The 18585-nt window shown below is 50.9% G+C and overlaps 1 protein-coding gene across 2 annotated transcripts in view; it reads left to right on the forward strand.

Moving 5' to 3' along the window:
- The first annotated feature begins 3125 nt into the window (after window positions 1-3125).
- Window positions 3126-18585, forward strand: part of C22H1orf127 (chromosome 22 C1orf127 homolog) — a 39082-nt gene continuing 23622 nt past the window's right edge. Inside the window, exons 1-4 of one of the 2 annotated variants that reach the window (XM_063631817.1) lie at window positions 3126-3151; window positions 10669-10769; window positions 12270-12272; window positions 18210-18326. In XM_063631817.1, coding sequence (XP_063487887.1) covers window positions 3126-3151; window positions 10669-10769; window positions 12270-12272; window positions 18210-18326 — 247 coding nt within the window. Of the gene's footprint in view, window positions 3152-10668; window positions 10770-12269; window positions 12273-18209; window positions 18327-18585 lie in introns of those variants that run through there. The other variant, XM_055261595.1, reaches the window with a different exon arrangement.

Consider the following 18585-nt stretch of genomic DNA (forward strand, 5'->3'; position numbering starts at 1 on the left):
TTTGAGACCAGCCTGGACAACGTAGTGGTATCTTTTGTGCAGACCCCATCTCAGAGACCTCTGTTCTGTCTCTCTTGTTTGTTTGTGTTTTGAGACAGGATCTTGCTCTGTCGCCCACGCTGGAGTGCAGCAGTGTGATCGCGGCTCACTGCAACCTCCGCCTCCTGGGTTCAAGTGATTCTCGTGCCTCAACCTCCCGAGTAGCTAGAATGAGTGATATGCGCCATGATGCCTGGCTAATTTTTGTATTTTTAGTAGAGATGGGGTTTCACCATGTTGGCCAGGCTGGCCTCAAACTCCTGACCTCAAGTGATCTGCCCACCTCAGCCTCCCAATGTGCTGGGATTACAGGCGTGAGCCACTGTGGCTGTTCCCTCTGGTCTCTTTTGTCTCTAGAAAAAATTTAAAAATCATCCAAGCATGGTGATGTATGCCTGTATTTTCAGTTACTCGGAAGGCTGAAACAGGAGGATTGCTTGAACCCAGGAGGTTGAGGCTGCAGTGAACCGTGATTGCACCATTGCACTCATGCCTGGGTGACAGAGTAGGACCCTGTCTCAAAGAAAAAAAAAAAAGCCAAATCCCAGATATGTGGGAATGTGACCTTATTTAGAAATAGGGTCTTTGCTGGTGCAATCAAGTTAGGTGAGGTCATACTGGATTAGGCTGGCCCCTAATCCAGTAATTAGAGTCTTTATAAGAAGAGGAAAATATGGGCCAGGCGTGGTGGCTCATGCCTGTAATCCCAGCACTTAGTGCCCCTGTACTCCAGCCCGGTGACAGAGTGATACTCTCTCTCAAAAAAAAAAAAAAAGAGAAAAATGTGGACAGAGACACCCAGGAAGAACACCATACGCTGGTGATGGAGGCAGAGATGGGAGTGATGCAGCTACAAGCCCAGGACACCCAGGACTGCCACCCGCCACTAGAAGCTAGGAAGAGGCAGGGAACGACCCTCCTCTGGGATCTTTAGAGAGATCGTGGCCCTGCTGACACCTGGATTTTGGACTTCTGGCCTCTAAACCTGGGAGACAATTAGTTTCTGGGTTTTTTTTTGAGATGGAGTTTCACTCATCACCCAGGCTAGAATGTGATGGTGCCATCTTGGCTCACTTGCAACCTCCGCCTCCTGGGTTCAAGTGATTCTCCTGCCTCAGCCTCCTGAGTAGCTGGGATTACAGGCGTGTGCCATCATGCCTGGCTAATTTTTGTATTTTTAGTAGAGATGGGGTTTCACCATGTTGGCCAGGCTGGTCTCAAACTCCTGACCTCAGGTGATCCACCAGCCTCGGCCTCCCAAAGTGTTGGGATTACAGGCTCTCTCTCTTTCTCACTCTCTCTCCCTCTCTGTCTCTCTTCCTGAGATAGAGTCTTGCTCTGTTGCCCAGGCTGGAGTGAGCCACTGTGCCTGGCTTCCTCGACTTTCAATAATGGCAAGTATTTGGGGCAGGGGGAGAAAGGGATAAACACAGATAAAATGGAATAGTTAAAATCAAGACTTTTTTTTTTTTTTTTTTTTTACTTGCAAAGGGTATTAGGAACCATCTAGTCCTAAATTCTCATTTTGCAGGGGTATTTGTGAGGGCTGCCATGACAGAGTACTACAGATTTGGGACTTATACACCAATTGATTTCTTCACAGTTCTAGAGGCTAGGAGTCCGAGGTCAAGGTGCAGGCAGGGCTGGTTTCTCCAGAGCTCTCTCTCTGGCTCACAGCTGGCCGTCTTCTCCCTGTGTCCTCACATGTTCATTCCTCCATATGTGTCCATGCCCTAATCGCCTCTTCCTTTTTTTTTTTTGAGACGGAGTCTTATTCTATCGCCCAGGCAGGAGTGCAATGGCGCGATCTCAGCTCTCTGCAACCTCCGCCTTCTGGGTTCAAGCGATTCTCCTGCCTCAGCCTCCAGAGTAGCTGGGATTACAGGTGCCTGCCAACAAGCCCGGCTAATTTTTGTATTTTTGGTAGAGACGGGGTTTCATCATGTTGGCCAGGCTGGTCTCAAACTCCTGCCCTGGTGATCCACCCACCTTGGCCTCCCAAAGTGCTGATATTACAGGCGTGAGTCACTGCGCCTGGTCTTTTTTTTTTTTTTTTTTTTTTTTTTTTTTAAGATAGAGTTTTGCTCTTGTCACCCAGGCTGCAGTGCAATGGTGCGATCTCGGCTCCCTGCAACCTCCGCCTCCCGGGTTCGAGCAAGTCTCCTGCCTCAGCTTCCCAAGTAGCTGGGATTACAGGTGTGCACCCCCACACCTGGCTAGTTTTGTATTTTTAGTAGAGATGAAGTTTCACCATGTTGGCCAGGCTGGTCTCAAAGTCCTGACATCAGGTGATCTGCCTGCCTCGGCCTCCCAAAGCACTGGGATTATGGGCATGAGCGACTGTGCCCGGCCCTGGCCTTTTTTTTTTTTTTTTGAGACAGGGTCTTGTTCTGTTGCCCAGGCTGGAGTGCAGTAGCACAGTCACGGCTCACTGTAGCCTCAACCTCCTGGGCTCAAGCAATCCTCCCAACTCAGCCTCCTGAGTAGCTAGGACCACAGGTGTATGCCACTATGCCCAGCTAGTTTTTAAATTTTTTGTAGAGACAGGGTCTGGCCATGTTCCCCTGGCTTGTTTCAAACTCCTGGCCTCAAATGATCTGCCCATCTCTGCCTCCCAAAGTGTTGGGGTTACAGGCATGAGCCACCATGCCTGGCCCCTCAGCTCCTTTTGAGCTCTGCCAGGAGGGGCCTGGAGCAGAGTTCTGGGAAACCCCGTCAAGAAAGCGTGACTGTTCCTCTGGTGAAGCTCAGTTTCTCAGCTTCTTTCCTTCCTTGGGCACAGAGACAGGCTTCTCCCGGGAGCAGAGGCTGAGGGCCTGCACTCCAGCCTCAGTGGACCAATTCATCTTCAGCCTTCTGATCCGCATTCTTATTTTGAGCTCCCACGGCTAAAGCAATTCATCTCACCTATGCAGAGGGATGGGGAGGAGCTGAGAGTGTTGACACCCACCTGTGTTTTCTGGCACCTGAGTGACCCCTGAGACCTGCACTGGAGGGGAAGGGGAGGAGCCAACCTTTTGTTTAGTTGCTTGGAACTGCTTCAGATTAAATTCTCCCAGGGCAGGAGAGAGCTGCTGGGCCTGAGGATGTGGGGGTCCCTGGCACTTGCCTGGTAAGTGTCCCTTATTCAGGAATTGGGAGAAGCCAGTGGCATGCTTAGTGTGCTCACACTCCTTGAAGAAGCCAAATATCTTCCATCAGAATCAGAAGCCTTGCATCTAAGAAGGAAGGGGGCCAAGTGGGTGAGGGGCCCAGGCGCATGGATGCCTTGGGAAGGGCTGGCCTTCTCAGGTGAGGTCCGGCCACAGTCTCCCCCACCTTTCTCACACTCCTGTCATCCCTTGTTCTGGAATTCCAGTCCTTCCATCTTGGGAAGGATTTCCAGAAGGTTGGAAGAAAACGGAACACGACTTCCTTGTCTTAGAGGGTCCTTAAAACAAAACAAATTAGGGGTCAAGTTGACCAAGAGGTGCTTGATTTCAAGGAGTTTTCAAATGATAGGAGTCATGGTCACTAGCTATTCGATTGTAAGGATTAGGAGAAAATTTCATTTTTCCTTTCTTCCTTCCTTCCTTCCTTCCTTCCTTCCTTCCTTCCTTCCTTCCTTCCTTCCCTTTCTTTTCTCTTTCTCTCTCTCTCTCTCCCTCTCTGTCTCTCTTTCTTCCTGAGATAGAGTCTTGCTCTCTTGCCCAGGCTGGAGTGCAGTGGCGTGATCATAGTTCACTGTTATCTCTTAACTCCTGGGCTCAAGTAATCACTCCACTTTAGCCTCCTGAGTGGCTGGGACCATAGGCATGTGCCATCACACTTGGGTAATTTTTTAATTTTTTTGTAGAGACAGGGTCTTAGTGTGTTGCCCAGGCTGCTCTTGAACTCCTGGGTTCAAGCCATCCTCCTGTCTCGGCCTCCCAAAGTGTTGGGATTACAGGCATGAGTCACTGTGCTTGGCCAAAATCTCATTTTCCTTGGCAGCAGAATTGCTACCTCCTGTCCCCATCTGAGATGCATTTTTAAGAAATACTTTAAAAAGCTCCTGAGAGTGGGAAGTGAAGCCTCCCAGGCCAGCTTGAATGTCACAATAGCTGGCTTGTGGCCTTTGGGCCGTGGACTGCAGGGCTTTTGTTGGGTGTTTTGTGAGGTTGAAGTCTGTAGACAATGAAGGCAGTGGAGAAGCTGAGTGGGGCTTTGTGGGGCCGGGCGAGCAAGGGGGAGGTCCGGGCCCTGTCCTGGGGACCCATTGCCTTCTCTTGGATGCCCCATGAAGGGGCTCAGCTTTGGGGGATGGAGCATCATGTCTTCCCTGAGACTGGGATGGGGCAGTTCCGGGTCTGCCCCAGCTGGACTGAGAAGTGAGGGGGGAAAACCCAAACCCACGTCTTTCTCCCGATTGATGCTCAAGGAGGAGAACAGGAGCAGGCATCAGGTGGAGCGGAGAGCTGTCTATCCCCCACCTGCCACTGGGCCGATTCCAGACAGCATTCCCTGTGTAACAGCAGAGTCGGGGTCCCCGCAGAGGCCGGGGCTCAACACCAGAGTCAGCCACTTTACTCTTCCCCAAGTTTATTCTTCTGGTCCTGTCTCAGATTTACTCGCCCTGGGAGAACCTTCCTTCAAGACGAATTGCCTCAGCCAGGTTTTTGTTTTGCAAATTAATTGACTAATAATAGCGCCTCCCCGCTGCTGGGAGAGGAATCCCACATCGGGCTCAGCGTCCAGGCAGCAGAGCCCAGGGCGGGTACCCGGCCGTCCATGGGAGAGGCTCGCCACAGGCGCTTCTGAATTCAGTAAATGAAGCGGGGCAGCGGGGCAGCCAGGCAGCCGCAAGCTCCTCCCAGCTCGAAGGCTGCAGGCTCAGCTTAGATTCCAGGTTGGGGAACCAGTCCTGTCATTCTTTGCCAACCCACTCTGGGGAGACTGTGGGCCCTGGCATTTGGCCTCCCTGGGCTGGGCCTGAGGCCCTGGCCCTCTGCCCACCCAGGAATCGAATGGCTCAATGAGGGCAGCCCTAGAAGGAAATGCAGCACCCATTCCTGCCTTTTCACATTGCTTTTTAAACTTTAAACTTTCTTTCTTTCTTTTTTTTGAGACGGAGTTTTGCTCTTGTTGCCCAGGCTGGAGTGTAATGGTGCAATCTCAGCTCACCACAACCTCCGCCTCACGGGTTCAAGCAATTCTCCTGCCTCAGCCTCTTGAGTAGCTGGGATTACAGGCATACGCCACCAAACCTGGCTAGTTTTGTATTTTTAGTAGAGATAGGGTTTTGCCATGTTGGCCAGGCTGCTCTCAAACCCCTGACCTCAAGTGATCCGCCCGCCTCAGCTTCCCAAAGTGCTGGGATTACAGGCGTGAGCCACTGCACCCGTCCTATAGTAGTTTCTTTCTTCTCATTGCAGTTCAGTATTCCATTGCAGGAGTAGACCACAATGGGTCCATTCTACCACTGCTGGGCATTGGGGTGGTTTCCAGGTTACAGGAAATAATAGCACTGCCATGAACAGTCTTGGACGTGTCCTCTGATGCACTTGTGCATGCCTTGCAGTTGGAGCGGAAGCACTGGGTCGAAGGGTGGAGGAATGTTCAGTTTTAGTAGATTCTACCAGTTCCCAAGAGTGGTTGAACCAAGCTCACTCCCACCAGAAGGCAGGAGCTTTCTCAATGCTCCACATTCTGCCAATCTCTCCCTGTCATTCTTTCTTTCCAGCTTCTGGCTTCAGGATTGTTTCCCGAACTCCTCTAAGGAAAGCTTCTTTGTGGGAAGTTTAGGTTCTTGCCTGCAGTCATTTTAAATAGTTACAGTCTCAGCTGCCCACAGAGTCTTTTAAAATGTGAGATCTTTGCCCTGGGTGTGGTGGCCCACACCTGTAATCCCAGCATTTTGAGAGGCTGAGGTGGGTGAATAACTTGAAGCCAGGAGTTCAAGACCAGCCATGGCCAACATGGTGAAACCCCCGACTCTACTAAAAATACAAAAATTAGCCAGGCGTGGTGGCACACGCCTGTAATCCTAGCTACTCGGGAGGCTGAGGCACGAGAATCACTTAAACCTGAGAAGCAGAGATTGCAGTGAGCCGAGACCGTGCCACTGCACTCCAGCCTGGGTGACAGAGTGAGAGACTCAGTCTCAAAAAAGAAAAAAAAAAGTGAGATCCTCTTCCTTCCCTGCTTAGAGTTCCCCAGGGCTTCCCACCATTTTTTACGGAAAAACCCCAGTCTGCGCCCCTGGCCGTGGCTCCTGCCTGCCCCTCTCCTTTTTGCCCACCAGCGGCCCCTCTGTCACTGGCTGTAGTTCCACTGACCTTCTTTTGAGTCCTTAATTACAAACACACCAAACTCATTTCCGACTGTTTGCACCTATGCACTGACTATTTCCTCTGCTGGGAAATGCCCTTCCCCAGGTCTTTGCATGGGACTCTTTTTTTTGTTTGTTTTTGAGACAGGGTCTCGGTTTCTCACCCAGGCTGGAGTGTAGTGGCTTAATCATTGCTCATTGCAGCCTAGACCTCCCAGGCTCAAGCAATCCTCCCACCTCAGCCTCCTGAGTAGCTGGGACCACAAGCGCATGCCACCACGCCAGGTTAATTTTAAAATGTTTTTGTAGACATCGAGTCTTGCTGTGTTGCCCAGGCTGGTCTCAAACTCCTGGGCTCAAGTGATCCTCCTGCCTCAGTCTCCCAAAGTGTTGGGATTATAGGCATAAGCCACCATGCCCAGCGGGATGCCATGACATACATACCATCTTTGTTCGAATGTCACCTCTCAGTGATGTTTTACCTGACATAAAGAAATTTGGGGGCTCGGTGCAGTGGCTCACGCCTGTAATCCCAGCACTTTGGGAGACCGAGGTGAGTGGGTCGCTTGAGCTTAGGAGTTTGAGACCAGCCTGGGCAACATGGTGAAACCCCGTCTCTACAAAAAAATACTAAAAAATTAGCCAGGCGTAGTGGCTAATTTTTTTTTTTTTTTTTTTTTTTTTTTTTTTTTTTACTGTGGAGTTTTGTTCTTGTCATCCAGGCTGGAGTGGTGCAATGGCATGATCTCAGCTCACTGAGACCTCCACCTCTTGGGTTCAAGCGATTCTCCTGCCTCAGCTTCCTGAGTAGCTGGGATTACACGCATGTGCCATCATGCCCAGCTAATTTTTGTATTTTTAGTACAGACGAGGTTTTGCCATGTTGACCAGGTTGGTCTTGAACTCCTGACCTCAGATGATCCGCTAGCCTCGGCCTCCCAAAGTGCTGGGATTACAGGCGTGAGCCACAGCGCCCGGCAAAAAGAGAAATTTGGAATAAACAAAAATATTATTTTTAAAGGTTACTGATGGAAATGGTAATCCAATGGAAAACTAAGTGTTGTTTGGAGAAGAGGCTTCCTGCTGTCTAACTCCAGCCTTTCATCAGCTTTGTGCTATTTTATGGTGCTCTAGGTCTTAGAGAACCTATGGCAATGCAACCGATTCCTGCCTATGGACATGCAAATAAATTTCATCAGGGGAGGTTCCATTGGCTTCCCTTCCCCACTGTGGAAGAAGCCAGTTTGGTGTCTGTTTGCATCCTGATCTAGAAATGTATCTGTTCTTTCTTCTCCTTTGAACTGGTTGTAACCTCTGCCTGGTTCCCTCACTAATAATGAGTTAATAAAATCTTTACTACAGATTCATCATTTTATTTATTTATTTATTTATTGGAGACAGAGTCTTACTCTGTCACGCAGGCTGGAGTGCAGTGGCGAGATCTCAGCTCACTGCAATCTCTGCCTACTGGGCTCAAGCAATTCTCCTGTTTCAGCCTCCCGAGTAGCTGGGATTACAGGTGCACACCACCACGCCCAGCTAATGTTTTATATTTTTAGTAGAGACAGGGTTTCACCATGTTGCCCAGGCTGATCTCAAACTCCTGGGCTCAAGCCGTCCTCCACTGCCTCAGCATCCCAAAGTGTCGGGATTACAGCTGTGAGCCATCGCACCCGGCCTAAAATATACGTTGCCTTTTTTGAGAATGATCTTTTCACAGTGACCTCCCCATCAGAGGTCCTCTCAGGCTCTCTGTATCTCACCACTCTGTTTCATTTTCTTCTGAGCCTGATTATTATCTGAGATTATTTTGTTCTTCTATTTCTTTTACTTATTTTTATTTATTTATTTTTGCATTTGAAACAAAATTGTTTATAAGCTAGTTGTGTTTACAGAATGAAAAGTAAAATTAAAGACATTAATATTCTAAATTAGCACTTTCCAAACTGTGTTCTAAAAATCAACACTCATAACACAAGGAGATGATAATAATGTACACGGGACAGCCCCTGTGCGGTGGTGTTGGTTGTTGTTCCTTTTAAAATAAACTTCATCTCAGGGTGCTCTCAAAGCACATCTCTGTGGCCCATGAGGTGCTCATGCACAATGGGAAAAAATCAAATGCAGATATACTGTGGTGCCAGAAGAGAAAAAGCTGTTCCTTCTTCCAAGGCTAATGTCCAAAGTAGTACACATTGATTTAGGTCTGGAATGCAGTGAAAAACTAATTTTTCACAAAAAACATTCAGTAAAGGGAACCTATCCTTCTCACTGCGTTCAACATTGTCTTAAGGCATAAAGGCATCAAATAGCTACACTTTTTCTGGGATTGCTTATTTGCTAACTGATTTTTCCTTCCATCACGACGTCTAAGATTAAAAGAGAAATTGATACTTAATATTTAGAATCTGGATATCAATATATAGTTGACTCCAATTTCTTTTTCTTTTTTTTCTTTCGTTTTTTTTGAGACGGAGCCTAGCTCTGTCGCCCAGGCTGGAGTGCAGTGGCACGATCTTGGCTCACTGCAAGCTCTGTCTCCTGGGTTCACGCCATTCTCCTGCCTCAGCCTCCTGAGTAGCTGGGACTACAGGCATCCGCCACCACGCCTGGCTAATTTTTTGCATTTTTTAGTAGAGACGGGGTTTCACCGCGTTAGCCAGATGGTCTTGATCTCCTGACCTCGTGATCCGCCGCCTCGGCCTCCCAAAGTGCTGGGATTACAGGCATGAGCCACCGAGCCCAGCCCCAATTTCTTTTTTTTTTAATTATGCAATTATTTTATTAACTATGAGTGAAGGAAATGAATTGAGTATTTTAAAAAAATTGTTTAGTTAGTTAGTTTTTTGAGATGAGGTCTCTGTGTCGCCCAGGCTGGAGTGCAGTGGCACCATCATTATAAACAACGTCTTGTTTATAATTTTGGGTAAATTATTTCTCTATTAGCCAGGACACACTTGAGAAATATTTTTTTTCTGGTAGTAATTTGAAGTGCTCCGTTATCCCATTCTTGTCTCTTTTGCATAAGTAAACTGCTGCTGATGTCCATGGATACAGCTTGTTGCCCTCCCAGACGGGGCGGCCCGGCAGAGGCACTCCCCACATCCCAGACGGGGCGGCCGGGCAGAGGCGCTCCTCACATCCCAGACCGGGCGGCCAGGCAGAGGCGCTCCTCACATCCCAGACGGGGCGGCGGGGCAGAGACGTTCCTCACTTCCCAGACGGGGCGGCCAGGCAGAGGCGCTCCTCACCTCCTAGACGGGGCGGCCGGGCAGAGACGCCCCTCACTTCCTAGACGGGGTGGCGGCCTGGCAGGGGCGCTCCTCACTTCCCAGACGGGGCGGGCCGGGCAGAGGCGCTCCTCACATCCCAGACAATGGGCGGCCAGGCAGAGACGCTCCCCACCTCCCAGACTGGGCGGCAGCCGGGCAGAGGCTGCAATCCTAGCACCCTGGGAGGCCAAGGCAGGCGGCTGGGAGGCGGAGGCTGAGACCACGCCACCATACTCCAGCCCGGGCAACACCGGGCACCGAGTGAGCGAGACTCCGTCTGCAATCCCAGCACCTTGGGAGGCCGAGGCAGGCAGATCACTCGAGGTCAGGAGTTGGAGACCAGCCTGGCCGACACGGCGAAACCCCGCCTCCACCAAAAATACAAAAACCAGCCAGGCGCGGTGGCGCGCGCCCGCAATCCCAGCCACCCGGCAGGCCGAGGCAGGAGAATCACGGGACCCCGAGGCAGGGAGGCTGCAGCGAGCCGAGACCACACCACTGCACCCCAGCCTGGGCAACAGAGGGCGACCGTTCCGTAGGAAGGAAGGAAGGAAGGAAGGAAGGAAGGAAGGAAGGAAGGAAGGAAGGAAGGAAGGAAGGAAGCTCTTCTATTTCTTTACTTATGGTTGTTTTTTCGTCTCTTGGCCATTGTGCATAGTAGGCACTCAAAAGAAATATAACAAGTGGGCGGGACGCGGTGGCTCACGCTGGGATTACAATCCTAGCACTTTGGGAGGCCGAGGCGGGTGGATCACGAGGTCAGGAGTTTAAGACCAGCCTGGCCAAGATGGTGAAACCCCATCTCTACTGAAAATACAAAAATTAGCCGGGCGTGGTAGCGTGTGCCTGTAATCATCCCAGCTACTTGGGAGGCTGAGGCAGAGAACTGCTTAAACTGGGGAGGCCGAGGTTGCAGTGAGCCAAGATCGCGCCACTGCACTCCAGCCAGGGTGACAGAGCGAGACTCCGTCTCAAAAAAAAAAAAAAGAAATATAATGAGTGAATGAAGGTAGATGAGGCAGTGGCTGGGTGGTGCATGTCCCCACCCCCTTCCCTCCTCTCCCGCAGGGCCGTCTGTCTTGCCTGTGTTCAGCCCACGGTGTTCCCATGGAGCCTCTCCTTCGGGTCAGACAGGGACAAGCCAAGCTCTGCAGTGGAAGTTTTAACAGGTAAATCAATCACACTTTCATGGCTGGCATCAGGCTTTGGGTATTTCCTCAATGAGCAGACTGGGAACCAACCTGCTGGGTGACACTGGGCAACTTTGGAAGCGAGAAAGCCTTCCAAAGCCTTCACCAAAGCGTGGATTTCAGGCTCTCATTCTCCCAACAAGGAAGCGGCATTCCTGCAGGCCGAGTGCTGGAGCTCACGTGGCTGGCTGGGGCCAGACTTAGGGCTGGGCCTGGCATCCTCTGACTCAGAGCTCGGTGCTTGTTTCAATAATAAAAACTAGCACAGGGAGCGTGTGTCCTGTGCTGGGCCTGTCTTGGGGGATTTGTGTCTATTAATTAACTCATTCTAACAAGACTTGTAGATGATGACGCGAAGTCCAGAGGAGTGGGTGACTTGTCTAAGGTCCCATAGCAATGAGTAACGAGCCAGGATTTCACCCTCCAGAGCCCCTGCACTTAGCCACCCAGCAAACAGATGACACTGTGGGAGTAACATGTCTTTGTTGAGCGCTTACTCTGGGCTTGGCCCTGTGCTGAGGGTTTCACATGCATCATCTCATTTCATCTCCTTTTTTCTTTTTTTTTTCTGAGACAGAGTCTCGCTCTGTTGCCCAGGCTGTCATGCGGTGGCGCGATCTCAGCTCACTGCAACCTCCGCCTCTCAGGTTCAAGCTATTCTCCCACCTCAGCCTCCCAAGTGGCTGGGACTACAGACGTGCACCACCACACCCAGCTAATTTTTGTATTTTTAGTAGAGATGGGGTTTCATCATGTTGGCCAGGCTAATCTTGAACTCCTGACCTCCAGTGATCTGCCTGCCTTGGCCTCCCAAAGTGCTGGGATTACAGGTGTGAGCCACCATGCCTGGCCCTCACTTCAACTTCTTGATATCAGTGAGAGAGGGGCTATTTTTGTGCTACAAGGTTCAGGAGTCTCCAACACTACCTTCACTATTGACAGCAACTTCAAGTTCAAGGGAGCCCAATACCACCTTCAGGTGTGATAATTTACCAGAAGGACCCATAGAGCTCAGAGAAGCTGTGATACTCATGGTTAAATGCTGTGGGTTAAAATCAGCCAAGGGAAGAGGTGTATGGGGCGCAGTACAGTAGAGACCCGGGGGCAAGCTTCTGTTACGGGATCTCTGGGGTGTCATTTTCTGGCCAGAAACCTCTGTGGCCACTGGCACCTTTGCCTGAGTTCTTGGAGTTCTTGTCCTGTGTCCAAGAAGAATGAGGTACACAGACAAGTGAAGAGTGAAGAAGGGGAAGAGTTTTATTTAGTGTTAGAACAGCTCAGAGTAGTGGGTAGCTCCTCTCTGTAGGCAGGTCTTCCCACGGAGTGTTCAGCTCTCAGCAGAGAGGAGGCCCTGGAGACGGTGGCTTCTCTCCACAGGCAAGTCTTTCGGACGTCTCTGCAGGTCTCTGCAGCTCTCAGCAGAGCGGTTATCTTCTCTCTGCCCACTGGTCGTCCCACCCTCTGCTGCTCTCAGCAGAGAGGGTACTCAACCCATCCCGTTGCCTCTCTGCCCTCGTCTTCCTCTGGCTGTCCTCTGCCTGGCTCTGGCTGTGCCCTGGGCTTTTATGGACCTGAGGGGAGGAAGTGTGTGCTGATTGGTCCATGGGCAGCTATGGGCCAGCCGGAAAGAGGCACCACGAGTCCCTACTCCAGTCTGGGGGACTGGCAGCCCGGCCCGCAGCCTTCAGGCCCTCCCTGGCCCGCAGGTGGGGCCTTACTGGGGACCTGCCCCCTTCCACCCAGGAATCAATCGGCCTCCCACTGCCATTCATGGCCCATAGGCTCGGCCCCAAATCCCCTAAGAGATCTGAGCAGGCCCCTAGAGTGGAGAGAGGCCAGGCAGCAGGAGAAGACACCCCTGAGCTTGCAGAGACTTGGTGGGGGGGGCCCTTCCTGGGGTCCCCGAGGGTGCAGGCTGCAGAGACACCCAGCTCCTGCACCTGGGAAGGCAACCGCCGCTACACCTGGGAAGGCAGCCACAGCTGCACCCAGGAAGGCAGATCCTGCCTGCTCCTAGCCCTCCCCCAAGAGCACAGGGAGGCTCCGATCCACAGCTGCAGTTTGGGCAGCTGTAGCCCCATCCAGGAGGGTGGGGCTCCTGCCTGCTCCACAGAGCAGGAGGCCTGGGTCTGCAGCTGCGGTTTGGGAGGCTGCCGAGGCAGCCAAGGGGCTCCTGTCCCAACTCAGAAGGGGCAGGGCTCCCACCCGCTCCATAGAGTGTTCAACCCCAGCCGCACCTCCCTGCTGCAGCCAGTGTGATGGCACCAGCCACTGCCACCACTTCTAGGTGCCCTTTCCTCGTGGGGTTGTACAGACAGGGCCAGCTTCTCTCAGAATCGATGAGTGACAATACATACAGGGTATGCCGACCTGAGAAGAGCTCCTGAGCCTTCCTATCCAGAGGGTTTACTGGAGGTCAGTTGCATAGCCATGGCTGACTACCTACATGGCTGACTTTAGTCTTTTTTTAATTTTTATTTTATTTTTAATTTTTTGAGACAGAGTCTCGCTCTGCCATCCAGGCTGGAGTGCAGTGGTGTGATCTCGGCCCACTGCAGCCTCCACCTCCCAGGTTCAAGCGATTCTCCTGCCTCAGCTTCCTGAGTAGCTGGGATTACAGGCACCCGCAACCATGCCCAGCTAATTTTTGTATTTTTAGTAGAGACAGGGTTTCACCATGTTGGCCAGGCTGGTCTCGAACTCCTGACCTCAAGTGATCTGCCCACTTCGGCCTCCCAGAGTGTTGGGATTACAGGCGTGAGCCACTGCACCTGGTCTGACTTTAGTCTTGAGCCCCGCCAGAGGCTGAGCTGACACCACGTGGTCCAAGGCCACCAGCATTAATCACATTTTTAGCAAAGGCTATACAGCATGGCCCAATGCCCCAGGTAAACAAAGACACTCTTTTTTTTTTTTAAATTTTAAATTTTTACTTATTTATTTTAGAGATGGGGGGGGGTCTTGCTATGTTGCCCAGGCTGGTCTTGAACTCCTAGACTCGAGTGATCCTCCTGCCTCAGCCTCCCAAAGTGCTGGGATTACAGGCATAAGCCACCACACCCAGCCACAGAGACACTCTTAACAGGCAAAACATTCCAAGGGCTTAGAATTTACTTCCCAGGTGCTTTCACCCAGGAGGGGCAAAGGGCCAATTCTTTGGGCCCAGGTTAATTATTTACTGCACATGTGCCCATTTTGCAGAAAAGGAAATGGGGTCTTGGAGAGATTAAATGACTCGCCCCAGGTCACATAGGTTGATCCAGGGTCTAAGCCCTGATCATCCAACTCCAGGGCCCAGGTGCCTTGTGTTCTTCCTGGTGGCTTAAATGTCTCTGCTGAGAGAGAAATTAGCCCAGAAGATAATATTATTCCATATTCCCATTTCTTCAGTTTTAGAATAATGCTAGAGTGTGTGTGTGTGTGTGTGTGTGTGTGTGTATTTCAGAGACAGGGTCTTGCTAGATTGCCCAGGCTGGAGTGCAGTGGCATTCACAGGCATGATCATCGCACACTAAAACCTCAACTTACTGGGTAAAGGCGATCCTGCTGCCTCATCTTCCAGAGCAGCTGAATCTACAGATGTGCACCACTGTGCCCAGCTTGGAGTATATTTAACCTAAGCTCTCTATCAACTCTGGGCAGGGCTCTATTAGGGGAAATAGGTTACATCCAACAAGATTCCACTTCCTGTGGCTGAACAATCTCACATACTGTTGTTCTTGTGTGATTACAGAAAACTCCAGTGTTCTGTACTGGAGTACTTGGGATGAAAACATGTGCCTAACCCATATTTAGCACGCCTCTGTGGATGCCACGCACAGGGCAAGGTGCTGGGGGTGCCATGGTGAACAAGTTAGACATAACTCATGCCTTTTCCTGGAGCTCGTGGTTTATGTGTCATGGTGGAGAAGGGAAAAAGACAAATTTCTGGGTCACGGCTTCTCTTATTCTCCAGCTTCAGGCTCCAGCCACAGCCCTTTGCTGGCCAGATACCGAGCAGTTGCTGGCCAACAGGCATTGGTCCATGGGAGGACCCTGGGGATAGAGTGGTCTACAAGGCAGACATGGCCCCTCCCCTACCTGAGCTTCTCTTTGCCTCAGTGCGAGACAACCTTCTCTCCACCTATCCTCACTCGAGTAGGAGAAGTATACAGAAATCTCACGAACAACTAGATAACATATTCCCAACAGTGACTCAAGTCAGGAAGGAAAGAGACACAGGACCAGGGTAGAGAATGGGTGGGAGTGGTCAGGGAGGACCTCCCAGAGGAGGTGACGTTTAAGCTGAGACCTGCAGATGAAGAAGAGCCAGCCACATGAAGAGTCGGGAATGGTGTTTCAGGCAGAGGGAACAGTATGTGCAGAGGCCCTGAGGTAGAGAAAAGACCAGCTTGGCTCAGGGACACATGGATTGTGGAAGTGTTTGGATTTTATTCCAAGGGCAGTGGGGAGCCACTGAAGGTTCTGAGAAGGGACTGACATGATCTCATTTCCATTTTAAGATCCCTTGTGGCTGCCGTGTCAAGAATGGACGGGGGTGGGATGGGCAGAGGCTGGGGTCAGGGGTGACCAGGACATTGCACACTGCCTCTCCCCTCTGGTCTGAGCACAGGCTGTGCTCTCTGCCTGGAGCGGTCAGCAAAGCTGCAGAATTCCATGGCTGAGCCATTTTGCCCCTACTCTACGTATTTTTTTTTTTTTTTTTTGAGATGGAGTCTTGCTCTGTCGCCTAGGCTGGAGTGTAGTTGCGCCATCTCAGCTCACTGCAGCCTCTGCCTCCCTGGTTCCAGCGATTCTCCTGCCTCAGCCTCCTGCGTAGCTGGAATTACAGGCACGTGCCACCACGCCCTGCTAATTTTTGTATTTTTAGTAGAGATGGGGTTTTGCCATGTTGGCCAGGCTGGTCTCGAACTCCTGACCTCAGGTGATCCGCCCACCTCGGCCTCCCAAAGTGCTGGGATTACAGTCATGAGTCACCGTGCCTCGCCCATAATTTTTTTTTTTTTTGAGACAGAGTCTTGCTCTGTTGCCCAGGCTGGAGTGCAGTGGCATGATCTCCGTTCACTGCAACCTCCGCCCCTCCAGGTTTAAGCAATTCTCTGCCTCAGCCTCCTGAGTAGCTGGGATTACTGGCGTGTGCCACCACGCTCGGCTAATTTGTTTTTCGTATTTTTAGTAGAGGCAGGGTTTCACCATCTTGGCCAGGCTGGTCTTTAACTTCTGACCTCGTGATCCATCCACCTCAGCCTCCCAAAGTGCTGGGGTTACAGGCGTGAGCCACTGTGCCCGGCCCCGGCCCGTAGTTTTTAAAGTGCACGTGAATATCCCATATCCATGTCAAGCAGATTCAGGGGAGACCTCCCAGTTTCTCCACCAGCTCTCCTAGACAGTGGGAGGCTGTGTCCACAATGAAGCCCTGAGGTCGGTAGGAGTCAGACATACGTCTCATAACCACAGAGGAACACAACATTGGGTTCGTTATGGATTCAGCGTCATGTGTATTGTAACATTTACTCGATTTCTGTAATACTCTGTCTGGCTCTGTGATGGGCTGGAAAATGATGGCGTGGAGTTTGGGCCGCTGGTCCTGCTGCACTGTTCCTGGATAAGTCCTTTCATCTCTGGATGATGGTAATTATTATTATTATAAGAGCTGTCACCTTTAGGCAAGTGCTCTGCAGTGATCACCCTGTAAAGACTTTTATATGAGTTAACTCATTAAAGTCTCACATCTATCCTATGAAGTCCCATCATTGCCATCATCACCACCATCACCACCATTACCATCACCATCATCATCACCAGCACCACCACCACATGACCACCACCATCACCACCATAATCACCATCACTATTATTGCCATCATCACTGTCACTAGCACCAACGCCACCATCATCACTACCACCATCATTACCACCACCATCGACACCATAATCACCATAATCATCATATCACTTTTATCACCATCATCACCACCACAAATAACACCATCACCACCATCACCAGCACCATCATCACTATGACCATCACTACCACGATTATCACCATCACCATCATGATCACCACCATCACCACCATCACCACCATTAACATCATCATCACCACCGCCATCACCATCAATATCATCCCACTACTACCATCACTATTATTACTATCATCACCATCATTATCATACAATCAATTCACAGAAATAAACTGAAACTAAGCAACAGGTACACACACACACATACATGCAACAGAGGTGGGATTCAAACCCAGATGCCTACTGACACCAGTGCCTATGCTCTTTTTTTTTTTTTTTTTTTGAGACAGGGTCTCACTCTGTCCACCAGGCTGGACTCACTGCAGCCTCTGCCTCTTGGGCTCACAGTCTTCCCTCTCAGCCTCCCGAGTAGCTGGGACTACAGGCGTGTACCACTACGCTCCGCTAATTTAAACAATAATTTTTTTTCTTAGAGATGGGGGTCTTGCTTTTGCCCAGGCTGGTCTCGAACTTCTGAGCTTAAGCAATCTGTTCTCCTCAGCCTCCCAAAGTGCTGGGATTACAGGTGTGAGCCAACACGCCTGGTGAGTACTCACACATGTACCATGAAGTCACATTGCTCCCTGTCACTGCCTATAAAACATAAAGTTTAGATTTAATGACCTCCAAGACTTTGCTACTCAAAGTGTTGTCCGTGGACCAGCAGCCGTCACTTGGGAACTTGGTAGAACTGCTGAATCTCAGGCCCCGCCTTAGACCTACTGAATCTGTATTTTAATAAGTGCCCAAGTTACTTGTAGGCATGCTGGAATTCTTGTTTTTTTTTTTTTTTTTTTTTTGAGTCAGAGTTTCGCTCTGTCACCCAGGCTGGAGTGCAGTGGCATGATCTCCGCTCAGTGCAACCTGTCTCCCAGGTTCAAGCGATTCTCCTGCCTCAGCCTCCTGAGGAGCTGTGATTACAGGCAAGCGCCACCACGCCTGGCTAATTTTTGTATTGTTTAATAGAGACGGAGTTTCATCGTGTTTGCCAGGCTGGTCTCGAACTCCTGGCCTCAGTGATCCACCTGCCTCGGTCTCCCAACGTGTTAGGATTACAGGCGTGAGCCACCGTGCCCGGCCTGCAGGCTGGAATTTGAGGACCTCCCCAACAGTTTCTTCCTCCTTGGACATTCCATGAATTGTGACCTCTGTATGGAGTAAAGGGTCACTATGTTAGGACGATACAACCCCTACATGCCCTTTCCTGACTATGTCATTGAAGCCAGGCTGAGAGGAGCTCCTTCTTTCCTTCCTTCCTTCCTTCCCTTCCCTTCCCTTCCCCTTCCTTCCTCCCTTCCTTCCTTCCTTCCTTCCTTCCTTCCTTCCTTCCTTCCTTCCTTCCTTCCTTCTTTCCTCCCTCCCTCCCTCCCTCCTTCCCTTTCTTCCTTCTCGGAAGCATCTTCTTGTTGGACAGACACAGTCGAGTGCTTCTCAGACTACATGACCCTGTGGATCCCGAAGAACCACGTGGAGGGGCTGAGGCGGTGGCTGGCCAGGACTTTGCACTTGCCAGGTAAGAGGCGGTGAGTGGCTGGGCGGGGTTTTTGCTGGGGCTTTTGTGTTGCCTTCCCCTGCCTGCAATGCTCCTCCCCCATGGCTCTTGCAGGTTCCTGGGCATCACTCAAATCTCTGCTCAAAGGCCACCTCCCCCCACAGCCCTTCCAGGCTCTCTAAAGTCGTCCACGCCCACCCCAGTCACAATCCCGGCACTCTTCACTAGTAAGATGATCTCCTGCCATTGTTCCCAAGCTTGTCATCTGCGCCCCTCTTCC

This window comes from Symphalangus syndactylus, chromosome 22, assembly GCF_028878055.3.
Source record: "Symphalangus syndactylus isolate Jambi chromosome 22, NHGRI_mSymSyn1-v2.1_pri, whole genome shotgun sequence".
NCBI lineage: Eukaryota > Metazoa > Chordata > Mammalia > Primates > Hylobatidae > Symphalangus > Symphalangus syndactylus.